This window comes from Gouania willdenowi, chromosome 6 (genome assembly GCF_900634775.1).
Source record: "Gouania willdenowi chromosome 6, fGouWil2.1, whole genome shotgun sequence".
In the NCBI taxonomy this organism is placed as follows: Eukaryota; Metazoa; Chordata; class Actinopteri; order Blenniiformes; family Gobiesocidae; genus Gouania; species Gouania willdenowi.
This window is the reverse complement of record NC_041049.1, coordinates 49188946-49202255: the sequence shown is the minus strand read 5'-3', so window position 1 is coordinate 49202255 and position 13310 is coordinate 49188946. Positions and strand designations below refer to the sequence as shown.

Sequence of the window (13310 nt, the reverse complement as noted above, 5' to 3'; positions counted from 1 at the left end):
TAATTATGATTTAAAATCTCATAATTTTGACTTAAGAATTTTTTATTTTATTTTTTTAATGATGTAAACAGGGCTTCCATGAGCTACTGATTGGTAGAGAAGAAGAAGTATTACTATAAATGTTTTTGCACACATAATACTGCCAGGAGGTATTTTAAATACTCCTTCCAGCCAATAGGGGGCAGTAGGTAGTGCAGTGTTTGGTTTGGACTTGTGGTTCGCTAAAGTTTGGACAACACTGCAATACATTAAGATTAAATTGATTAAATCATTTTATTTTACCGTTCTTATTCATCTATTTATTCAAACAGTTGTTTAGGACTGAGGATATTCTATGAGTTTGTTTGATTTTCAAAGTAAAGGTACACATAAACACTGGAAAGTGTTGGTAATGCTGTTTGAAACCTAATGCTGACCTCTGCTGGTTGAAAAAAAAAAAACATTTTCTGTGCTCTATTTTTTCTCCTTTCCACAGGAATCCAAAGAACAGTGTAATGGTAGGTAGATTCTGCTTTTAATATATGATGACATATGATTTTAGAGATTCACTGCTTGACAAAAACCATTATTTTAAATACACAGATGACTTTCTACCTATCCTGCTTTTAGAATCTTAACTGTAATGTGGTAAACCTGACAAAATGATGCACCAAGTTAAATTTTCTGTCCTTTTTGTGTGTTGTGTCTAAAGCAAATGCTTGCATTGTATTTTTGTGCCTTTCAGTAACCTGTGAAAGAGAAAGTTTGCCTTCAGTAACAACAACAACAACCAGCATCACTTTTCCTCCTCAAGCAAACTGTACCGTATCAGTCAGAAATAAGACGTCTGAAAGCCATTCAACAGTTGATCTCACCCCTGGAACCGTTTATCAATTATTCTTTCAATGCTTTAACTGTTGCCTGAATGTTGCCACCAGTAAGTATCGGCCACACAACTATTGCTGTTCTGACAAATCCCAGAAAAATCATTAGCCCATTACCCTTTTGCGTTGACAGAACCTGAAGCTGTTACTTCTTTAAAGGCTTCTTCTACAACGTCTTCCATACTTGTTTGGTGGACTGAACCAGAGGGAAACTGGCTTTACTACAGCGTGAGCTGGAGCAATGGAACCAGTATGAAGTCTGACACAGTAGAACACGCCTCTAAAAACATCACAGACCTGACGGCTGGTATCGGGTATGATATCAACGTTACTGCGATGGCTGATGATGGAGTTACTGAAGGAGAATCTGCTCATTTGCTTTGGTACACAAGTAAGTAAGTCATCGTTAGTTAGTGTTGTTGTGCTCAACACCACGCTATCCAAGACCAAGACTTGCCCAAGACCAGAATGCACCGAGACCAAGACAAGACCAATATGTTTGGGCGTCGAGACCGAGTCAAGACCAAGTTTGAGACAACCCAAGACCATAAAAAAAAATTAAAACCGGTCGGGCAAAAACGGTGTTTGCAACTCTATCAAAGCAGAACATGTAAAACTCTCAACGACACAAAAACTATTGGAATTAGATCTGAGTTCTTGGAAAAAATAAACTCATACTGTATGTATTAAAACTACTGCTACTGATAAATTCACAGTTATACTAAATATCTGAAAACAACATTTTTGTCAAGTGAATGTACAGCAAGTGTTTCTGCCAAGAAATAACATGGCTAGTCACAGTTTTTGCAGGTGTCCGACACAGAAGGCAGTTCAAAATATTTCAAAGGAGGAAGGACAATCAGTGAGCCATTGTGAAATGCTGTATTTGGACATTCAACACCAACAATTCTGTAACAGTTGAACTGTAGTTGACATCAAATGCCCAGCCTGTCCAAGTTCTCTACCAAAATACAATAACAACAAAAAATTCAAGCTTACATAAAGACCTAACAGATGTGGTAGCTAAAGACAAACGTGTCTCAATACAGTCCAATTTTATTCCATGAGAAATTATGATTTAAAGCAGAGCTTGGTTACATTTAAGAAAAATAAGAGACTACAGCATTTTGTGACCCAAACATGCACGGTGGGGTTTCATACGGTCATGATACGGGATGGATTAACGCATGAATTAAGAATATCTTTTGTTTTATCTAGTTCTTCTCCTTGTTGTCACATTATAAAAAGTTGAAAAATAGCAGGAATTAGTGCTGATCTTGACCGGTCAGTCCGGGCAGCCCGAGTCCGAGGCAAGGCCGAGTAAAAATGATTCTGAGTCCGAGACAAGACCAAAACCTTTAAAATGTGGTCTCGAGACCAAGACCGGTCTTGAGTGCTCCAACACTAGTTAGTGTTTGTTTTACTGCTTTGAGTTTGTCAATTGGATTGAAGGTAAAGACTGGGGTCATTTCTACAATTCAATTAAATTCATCGTTATTTATTTAGCGCAAATTACAACAAATTAATCTCAAAGCGCTTAACAAAAATCCATCGTAAGAAAGAAAGAATCCAACAATATCCACATGAACAAGCAATTAGCGACAAAGGGAAGCAAAAAACAATTTTTTAAAGAAAGAAATCTCCAGTGGAACTAGGTTCAGAGGGGGCAGCCATTCGCTTCGACTGGTTGGGGTTAGTGAACAGAAGGGCAAACAGAATAGGATAGAAGGTTAGACCATCCGAGTGCTCCAGACTAGTTGAGTCTTGAACCACTGATCAGTCCATCCGAGTGTTCCAGACAAGTTGAGCCATGAACCATTGATCAGTCCATCCGAGTGTCATAGACAAGTTGAGCAGTGAACCACTGATTAGTCTATCCAAGTGTCCCAGATTCGTTGAGCCGCAAACCATTGATCAGGAACCTCCAGCTCCAGCATCAAGACACCTGAAACAGAAAAGAGAGCGGAGGGCGAGGAGAAGGCACAGACTGCAGGACAAACATGATACACTATGATACACTCTTTCCTGGTGGTTAGGTTACATTAACTTTAAACGTCTTGCGGCAACCTCCATGCTCTGAAATGCTACCACTACAGACGAGGTTTCGTCTTGTACTGGTCGCACGTAATGATATATGGGGTGGACATCAGTGTATATGGTGTGAAGCAGTGTGAGCAGTATGATGGGTTATGCAATGAGGTACACTTCATGTCCTCTCATAGAGCAAGAAGATGTCAGATACCTCATCGCCACTGAAACCACGACGTCCTCCTTGTCTCTGGAATGGACTGAACCACTGGGACACAGTTATTTTTATACAGTACAGCTGATAGGTGGAGCTTCAGAGGAGAATCTCAAAGTGATTGATTCTTTTTTTAACAATCGCTGAGCTCACTACAGTTTTAGTGTCTGGGCTGTCACTGCAGATGAGAAAACTGTTGAGGAAGCAGCAACTAATTCACTGTACACGAGTAAGACACGCATCACATTAACACAGGGTTTTTCTACCCTGGGGTCGTGACCCCATTTGTGTGTGTGGTCGCCTGAAATGTCTAGTAACAATAAAATGTAAAAAAATAAATAAAACTTATTGAAATCATGTATTTTTATTTTAAGTAATAATAATATTAATGATAATAATACATTTTTATTTGTAATGTAATGTCATTACATTCGAAAGACCGAAAGAACAAGATCACGGGTACAAGCGGCCGAAATGAGTTTCCTCCGTAGGGTGGCTGGGCTCTCCCTTAGAGATAGGGTGAGAAGCTCAGTCATCGGGAGGGGCTCAAAGTAGAGTCGCTGCTCCTCCGCATCGAGAAGAGCCAGATGAGGTGGCTCGGGCACCTAATTAGGATGCCCCCTGAACGCCTCACTAGGGAGGCACGTCCCTCCGGAAGGAGGCCCCGGGGAAGACCCAGGACACGCTGGAGAGACTATGTCTCTCGGCTGGCCTGGGAACGTCTTGGGGTCCCCCCGGAAGAGCTGGAGGAAGTGGCCGGGGAGAGGGAAGTCTGGGGCTCCCTACTGAGGACGCTGCCCCCGCGACCCGGAAACGGCTAAGCGGGAGAAGATGGATGGATGGATGGAAAAATAAATTAAAAAAACTACAGTTTTCAAATTAAAAAATATTCTTTTTAGTTATATTTAAAAAAAAATTGAATTTGAATTATTTTTTATTTGGTAACACTACTTAAAGTTTTATACACAAGACTGACTTTACACTGTCATTATCTGTCATTAGCATGAATAAGGTCTCATGAAGGTTGTCATTAAGTGTCGTTTGCTAAATTATGACAACTTTGAAGCTATGTTGGCATTTTTTGTGTTAGGTGGAGGGATCTAGTGGGGTTAGGTAGTGTTAGGGTTCAGAGTTTGGGGTTAGGGTAACGAAGGGTCAGGGTTAGGGTAACGAACAACACTTAATGACAGCCTTTATGACACTTTATTCATGCAAGTCATAATAGTGACAGTGGAATGTCAGCATTATGTAAAAATAGTGTTAACTTTACACAATCTAAAACAACTGTGTTCTATGCTTTCACTTTCTCAAATATAATTGTAGTTGAAATAAAATGCAGTATAAAAATATCTCATGCTGGCATTTTTTTTTTTTTTTTTTTTTTAAGTGTGTGCACTCATACTGGCTACTCTGTATTTCTAACAATGTATAACAAACATGATCAAAAAACACGTTAGAGAAAAAATGTCTCTGGGGTCTCCAGAAATGTGTGATAGAAAAATGGGGTCACAACAAAAAAAAGGTTGGGAACCACTGCATTAACATCTGAGGTTCCTCTTCTGTCCTCCATAAATGCATCTGTGATTTAATTTCACTATTTGCGTCCCCCTGTCACCCCCAAAGAATAAAGTAGTAAAAGCAAACATGGCACGTCAAATGTAGCAACATGTCATGACACCAAATTTGCATAGTTTTTCGTGGGTGGTGATTCAAAACCATGATTTCATACGGCACATTCCTCGCTGTAGTGCTTTTTAATGGAGCAGGAAGAGGGTTAAACTTGTACCTTAGACAGACACATGCTAGGACGTAGGCCTGGGTAACATGTTGAGATTCAAGATATATTGAGATTTCTATTTTATTATCCTCCGCCACAAAGTGTGAAGGGCAACGTAGGTTTGAGCTGCTTCCATGTGTGCTTCTGTCCATCCAAGGTAAAGGGGACAGCTTTTCTCAGAAAGTGTTTAAGATACGATAACCAAATTCGGTGTGTGGCTTCAGGGTATCAGTACCTGAATGGAGTTCGAAAATGAGAAGCGCCCAATTATTTTTTCCGGAGTTATTGCCCTTGTGCCATTTTTTTGACTCTGTTCAAGGTAGCTTCAAAGGAGACAGCTTTACTTAGAAACCATTTAAGATAATTAGTAATTTTATATTCTGATGTGATAATATTTTCTTGTGTTAGTATACATCTAAGTTCTCAGATTTAGGACATTTAGGAAAAGGTTGTGAGTTATAATGAGAATCAGTCTGGCGGGGGATGTTGATGACAATGTCTTCTTGTTTTATCTTAGTTCTGATTGGATTATGGTCAAAAAATTAGTCAACAAAATAACACGGACCACTTGTCATTCTGAGCAAAATTATTTTATTATTGCTCATTCATGTGGACTTAAGGTAATATTAGCAGATGATTTAGGTTTCTTTGTTTTTCCTACATGCAGATCTTTTAAACACCACTTTTGATCTACTTGATTTACTCATCGTTGTTGTTTCTTCTTCCCCTGTTCCCTTCAGAACCAGATGTAGTTCAGAACCTGACCGTGATGTCCACTAAACCCTCAGAAATCCATCTGAACTGGGTCTCACCTTCAAGTCACGTCTTACAGTATAAGTTGGAGTGGCATTGTGGTGGCTCTCCTCTGGTCAGATTTACTGATGACACCTCTGCAGTACTGTCAGAGCTGATCCCTGGCACTGAGTACACAGTTACAGTCACTGCTGTTGTTGGAGATAACAGAACCAAAGGAGAACCCAAAACCATCCTTTCATTCACGAGTAAGTCACTTTTTTTCCTCTATTTACCAAAGGTGGGATAGTATATTGTGCGACAAGACAGGGGGGCTCTATGACACACTAGATTGTTGATATATTTACCGGAGTTTATTTAGTTATTTGTCTGTTAACAGGATAACTTCAAAACTTTTGACGTTCATCTACCAGTATGCATTCATTTCCACTCAGATATAATTATTTAAACATTTAAATACATGACCTAATATCTCACTGTTCACATCTATAACACAACAGGCTTGGATTTGATTATGTGTATCTATAACTCTGATGTGTGAACATGTTAAATGTATGACATAAATCCTTCTTCAGTTCACAACCTCGTATTCACACGTCTCCAAAGTGTCTGTGCGCCAGGATCAGAGTTAGAGCACCAGTGCGCACATTCTCACGCAACATTTATTGTTATAAATCACAACCTTTGCTTGGGAAGTGGCGGACGCTACTTTCAAACCCCATTTTTTGCGTAAGCAAGCTTGATAAATGAGGCCCCTGATCTTTATGATTTATGGATCTGGATTGTTGATTTCATCGCAGTTTATCATAAAAAAGGGGGTGCCCATACATTTGGACCTAATTTATCATTATCAATAGGAATACACATTTCTTTCAGGCCTTAAAAGTGTGAATGATCATTGTACCATTGGATTATTTATTCAGATAACTGCCAATATCTGGCAAAGAGAAGATTTAGAGCTTGGCAGAGGCATTTTGTGTTTTCATTAAAAAATATATATAATTCCTGTAAAGTTCAAAAGGTCATACTCAGAGTTAATACGTAAGTATGAGTTGAAGTCAAATAAAACAATGGTCATTTTTCCATCAATCTTTGTTGTCTTTTTTCTTCATTCTCAAAAATGTCGTATCGTTATCGCGCGTCTATCGTATCTAATCGAGAACACAGTGCATTGTCCTACTATTTACCTTTAAACTATTGTTATGGCCTGAAACATTCACAGCTGTTTCAATCAATCAGTGTTTAATGTCTTCAATGTGTTCTCTGTTTTGTTTTTTCTAGACCCTGAGGAAGTCAGACATGTCACCATCACTGATTTCACAACATCGTCTGTGTCTCTGGAGTGGTTGAAACCTGAGGGAAACGTCTCGTTCTATAGAGTACAGTGGATGAATGAAAGTGTAGAGGCGACTCTCCCAGTAAATGACACCTATATAACCATCTCCCAGCTCACTCCTGGAGTGCAATACAACTTTACCGTCATAGCAGTTGCTGGAGATAAAGAAACGTCAGGAGAAGCTAAGCTGCAGTACACATGTAGGATGTTTTTTCATTCATCATTGTCGTGGCGCCACATGCTCCCTCATTGCACCCTTGTGATTTTTTTTTTCTTCTTTTTCTTGCGACTGCAGTGCCCTCCATGGTGAGAAATCTCCACATCACAGACGTCATGACATCATCTTTGACTGTGAGGTGGACCAAACCAGAGGGCAATGCCGACTACTACACAATTCAGTGGATGGATGCGGGAGAGGAAAAATTTGCCAACTTCACAAGAAAAACCTCCTTTTCTCTTGAAGATTTAACAGCTGGTTCCCAGTACAACATTTCAGTAGCTGCTGGTGTTAATGGGTTGGAAAAACAGGGTACAGGAAGCACATTAACTACATTCACAAGTAAGTCTATACCCAGAGGTGAAAGTAACGGATTACAAGTACTCATGTTACTGTAATTGAGTTGCTTTTATGGGTTCTTGTACTTTTTTGAGTATGTTTCTAAATCCGTCATTTTACTTGTACTGTACTTAAAGGCACACCGCAGAATTTTTGACCCAAACAGTTGACTCATATGAGTTATTTTAAATGATTTCCCAGGCCAATATACAGCGCTTGACAGTATCAATGCTCCAAGTGGGGCTGCCCTCTTGAAATACCGCCCATGTAAGTTTGGAGAAGACGGACCGTCGTCGGCCAGGTCATGTGACCTGGAGAATGCGTGGAGAACGTATCACTTTATGGCAGTCACGTGACCACAGGCTCTGATACAGTATACTCATGGTGCTAAGGTTTTTGCTAGTATTTTACACTAAGTGGTGCTTTTTGGTCACTCCATCATTTTATTGCTCCACTGACGCGATGACCAGGGAACAAGCGGTGACAGAGGAGAGAGACAGAGGTCTGATCACTTCTTCTCCTTCTTCTCTGGCCAAATGTTTACAGCACTTACAGCACTTATCATATCATATCAAAGCTCCGCTTTTACGGTTTAAATGATCAACTTACGGAGTTACTAAAGGATGAGTTCACTCAGAATGTAGGCTTATTCAAGAAGTTAACCGCTTCAATTTTGCCCCGATAAATTGAGGAAGTGTAGTACAGCCCTCCGCAGCAGCCGTCTGCACTTTACTTTTTTTAATAGTGAGTCAATGATCTCTCTTCAACCAAACAGGTGAACTACTGTCTGCATACACAATCAAAAAACAAGGGATGCTGGCCCGACTGACTATTTGTTGATTTTTGCGACAGTGCTGCGACGCTTGTGGCCACTAGGGGCGCTTGACGTGAAAGTTACAGGTCTAGCGCCCCTAGTGGCCAAAAGTTACACAGTGTTGTTCTAAGTATGTTTTAAAAGAAATAATTTGTTACATTTCTACACTCAACCATTACTGAGTAAATTATTATTTTTTGTTTTAAAATGATCAATGGACATTATGAAACTACAAAAAATTAAATGACCAGACAACAATCAAATAGATCACATCATAGCCGACCAACCAGATTAAACGTAATGCACCGCACAAAAACAGCGTTGAATGGAGGTTATTTTTATAAACTTAGCTATACTTAGAGCCTGATATTTTTAAGTTTAAACCTGAGATATTTACTGTATGCGAGATTTATTACCAAAAATAAACGTGTGGGGTGAAAGTAACTAGTAACTTTTGCTTTGAGTACGATTTAATTGAGCTACTTTTTACTTGTACTTGAGTATTGTATGTATGATTTACTTGTTCTTGTACACGAGTACAATTTAAAAAAAAATGAACAGTACCTACTTGAGTAGGATATATCAGTACTTTTTACACCTCTGTTTAAACCTAGTATTAATAAGAGATATTTTTAGATGTAGTTTAGCATTTGCTCTTTTTTTCCTTATATTTTATTTATTATAATGAAACCACATCTGTTTTCCAAACTTGTTCAGGGCCTGGCAAACCTAACAACATTGAAGTGACGGAACGTGGGACCGAGCACTTGAGGATCAACTGGACTTTACCAGAGGGAAGTGTGGATCATTATCAAGTCAATATCTCAAATACTACTGTGAAAGACCAGTACGTCCCCACAGTTCTCCTCACTGGTCTAACTCCTGGGAGGATGTTTCACGTTACAGTGACGGCAGTAGCAGGAAACTTCACTAACATGTCTGACCCAGCTTTAGTTGCAACCTGTAAGTTCATCGCTTAAGCACTTTTCATTTAGAAGATTTAATTAAATGGAATTAAAGCATTTGTCACCACCTGGGTTGGGGTCGATTGATTTTTTTCAATTACTATTATGTCTTAAATTGATCCTGTTCAATTACGATTCAATAATGATAATGATAACTGACATTTTTTACAATTAAAATAACATTTAATTTTTCCACCTGAAAGTCAATTACATTTTTTCCACCATCAACTCAATTATTTAAGTTCAAAGACAATTAATCGTAGTTACTGAGCCTTTAATAAATAACCCCGTAAAACTTAACCTTTCTCTTGTGTTAGCTTTCTGTTAGCGTCTCTAATTATAATTGGTCAGTTTTGACCCATGTCTTAAATCAGCTGTAAAATACACTAAAAAATATTATCTATCATCCTATCTATTATCTATCATTTGATTTTGGTGTGGGCATCTGAGCCTTTTTCTGTCAGTATACCCCTCCATTTAATTAGTTTTTTAAATGGTAAAATGATCCTCAGGAGAACTGACAGATAAACTTGATATTAAACATATTTTAATAATTGTTAACTTTGTATGTGTAGAATAGAACTGTAACATGGTTCCCCAGTTTTCCGTTTAATTGACATTTTTTTAATGTAAATACAATTTCATGAAAATTACAAAGTCAATTATCCGAACTCAATTACAATTCATTAGAGTAAAGTATTCTTTATTCATCCCACATTGGGGAAATTTACGATTACAACAGCAACAGATTTTTTCCAATCCCAATTATACTAATGTCATAATTGAAATTAAATATCAATAACGTGATTACAATTATAATTTACCCCAACCCTGGTCACCACTAAAATAAACTGAATCATGTTTATTTCTTACTTGCAGCTCCCACGCCACCCGGCTCCATCCTCATTGGTTGGAGGTCAAACTCCTCTCTCCAGTTTAATTGGACCGCTCCTGCCATGATGGAGAATGTTCCGGCTATCAGCTACATCATCACATACCAGTCCAAGGGTGGAGAAGTACAAACTAAAAACTCCACTGAAAAGAATTTAGAGCTCTCTTCTCTCATGTCGGGGGCATCCTACAATGTAGCTGTTCAAACTGTTGGAGCACAAAACCTCCAAAGCTCAGCTGTCTATGGCTTGTTTTTCACCCGTAAGTAGATCTCAGTGTCTTCAGTTTGGGCTTGTTTTTTGTTTTTTTTTTACATTAGATACCAATGAAAATTGATTTTCATATAACCTGCAAACATCTAAAGTGTCAAACAATTTTAATAAAAAGAAACAACATCCAGTCATGCAAGAAACGTAGGTCCTAGTTCAAAATGTCATACTAGTGCGTTCACATTAGATAGTATGAAAAGAATGAGTATGTGAGAAATACCTGGATGTATACTGTATCGGGACATTTTTGAAGTATGCACAGCAGGCACACTAATCATACTCAACTCCCCCATGATGCATTGCGAGCGGAATGTAAAATTGTCCTGGGACTGGCTTCAAGCTAAAAATCAAACATCCCCTTTTCAAAACAAAAGCTTCTCTTCTTGTCTTCCATTAGTTTTTAACCCTTTTGTAAATAGGGCTCTTGTTTTGAAGTTAAAGCTGCAGTTTGTAATTTTGTTTTTGTTTTATTTGGTCAAAAATCCATAATCATCTTATTATATTGCATTGCATATTGTAATCCAAAGTGTTCTGCGTGGACAGTGAATCACTGCTCCTTCTCCTGACTCTGTAAAGGAGCTTTAGAAATATAGGACTTCAGCCAATCGGAGATCTTTCAGCAGCTCGTCAAAAGCCAATGCACATTCTGGATCTGAGAGTAGGGACAGTCCCATGGCATGTCTTCCAGCAGAAGTCTCTAATGCGGCTTTTGGCACAGCGGTTACACAGCAAATCAAAAGGAAAAAGGAAGACAGAGGTGGAGACGCAGCAGAATAAAGACACAAGGAGGAACAGAGGTTCCTCTGACTTTGTGTGCGGTGGACTGCACGCAATCCGCTTTCAGTCAGCGCACTTTGCCCCGAGTCAGAGAGAGAGAGTGAAAACAGTCAGGATAAATCGCTTATTAAAAATGATCTAAGGTGGAAAGAACAGAACCAAGTCATCTGCAGTGTGTCTGCTCTGACCAGCTGGGCTTGGATGCAGCTGCTTGTGTGAAAGGAGCAGCTCTGAGCCTCTTACTGTCCTCACAGCAGTGAGTGATACGTGCTTTCATGTCTCTAAAACATCAAAAAACTTTCCAAAAACACAAGATAAAGTCCCTACATTTGTTACTAGTCTCTATGGAGAAAACAGTCGCAAAGAGTTCCACAGTGTGCACTTGCACAAGAAGACCGGTGAGGTTCGTTCAGGAGTGGAGGGGGGAGTGTGGAGCGCCTCACTATTATACATACCGCAGCTTTACCCGTAAATTTAGTCAGTAGCAGAATGGTGGGTCGACGAAAATCTCGAAAATATCGGCATGAAATGTGTTTCTTTGAGTTTTATGGATCAAATGACCACATGTTGATATTTTACTTGGCCACTTTCTTGCTTAAAATGCTTTCAGAACTTTCAAAGGTGGCAAATCAACGGAGATAGTTAGCCTCAGTGTGCTTCGGGTTTTTGTCATTGTAAGTACTTGGAAGTATACTTGAGTGGGAACGGTCATCATCCTAATCCTCCTAATCCTAATCCTTTTAATATATAGCAAACCGTATATACTCATTGAGTATGTAGTGCATACAGAGTTTGCCATTTCGAACACAGACCTAGTCTTGCAAGCCCTACAACCACTAGGGGTCACTAAGCTACGATTAGCATACAATTCTCATTACAGAATTGATTTTCCTATTGTTGAAAAATATGTATTAATTAATTTCTTCTGCATTTTAATTTGTTTTAGTGCCAAACCCAGTTTCGAACCTTGCAGCACACGCTCGCTCCACCACTTCAGTGACTGTGACATGGTCCTACCCTCTGGGAGTCCGCTCGTATTATCAGTTCTCAGTCCAAACCTTCAACGCCACCGGAGGCCTTGTTAATTCAACAACAGTCAGCGGTAACAGCACTGATATTTCTAATCTGGAGCCTGGGTCTGGATACGACATTAGAGTCACAACTGTAGCTGCTCCTGGAAGTGAATCGACTGGAAAACGCACATTCATCTTCACAAGTGAGGACTACACCATGAAAACAACGCAGTACTTTTTTATATTGATGAGTTGTGTTAACCCATTTTAAGTTAAACTATTGTGCAGCTACACATCTAATTGTTGAGGTTTTGCTTTTAGGCCACACCCCTCCTCGTATTTTGCTGTCTTTGCACATCACATTGAGCCGCTAATTCCCTTCACCAAGGTGGCAATATTTTCACCGGAGTTCAGTCTGTTAGCAGGATTAAGTCAAAAGTACCCAATGGATTTTGACAAAATTATAACCAAAGATAGATCTTATGCCATGAGTGATTCACATTACATTTTGGAGAGGATCTCTCATCATTGGTGAAATCTCAAAAATTCATATCCCGGTTCATAATTAACTGATCTTTATGAAATATGACTCAGTTATGTCGCGTTGGTTCCTCTATAGACCCATTGATTGTTTGTAAAATATTTGTGACGTATTTTGTTGGGCGGGGCCTAGCCTGGAGGCAAACCACCATCGATATATATAAACACTAGATGACTTACCCACACTGTTAGACAATGGGGAGTGCGTTGCAACGTGGCGGCCATTTTACCTCAGACAGCTGGCCCTGCTCATTACATCAATGTCAATGGTGCATGTACTATTTAAATAACCCTAGGCTATTCTAGTTTAAGCTGATCACTCACCTTCCAACAGCTACCGTAGAGCACGTCAGAATGTCAGATGTCTGAGGTAAGATTGCCGCCATTGCGTCATCTCGTGTTTATATATATCTATGCTTTAGCCAGCAGCGTTTCCTGTTTTTGCCTCCAGCCACGCCACTCGTGACGTGGGCCATTAAGGGGTCTATTACCCCACGGAGTTTCATCTAAAAAA

General features: G+C 39.3%; 1 protein-coding gene across 3 annotated transcripts in view; it reads left to right on the top strand.

Annotated features, from left to right (window-relative positions):
- LOC114466103 (receptor-type tyrosine-protein phosphatase eta) overlaps window positions 1–13310 on the top strand; it is a 61614-nt gene that overhangs the window by 22405 nt on the left and 25899 nt on the right. For 2 of the 3 annotated variants that reach the window (XM_028451573.1, XM_028451572.1), the window contains exons 2-10: window positions 476–497; window positions 725–916; window positions 997–1254; window positions 5623–5883; window positions 6917–7171; window positions 7267–7530; window positions 9059–9304; window positions 10186–10458; window positions 12190–12459. In XM_028451573.1, the coding sequence (XP_028307374.1) occupies window positions 476–497; window positions 725–916; window positions 997–1254; window positions 5623–5883; window positions 6917–7171; window positions 7267–7530; window positions 9059–9304; window positions 10186–10458; window positions 12190–12459 (2041 nt within the window). Of the gene's footprint in view, window positions 1–475; window positions 498–724; window positions 917–996; window positions 1255–5622; window positions 5884–6916; window positions 7172–7266; window positions 7531–9058; window positions 9305–10185; window positions 10459–12189; window positions 12460–13310 lie in introns of those variants that run through there. The other variant, XM_028451574.1, reaches the window with a different exon arrangement.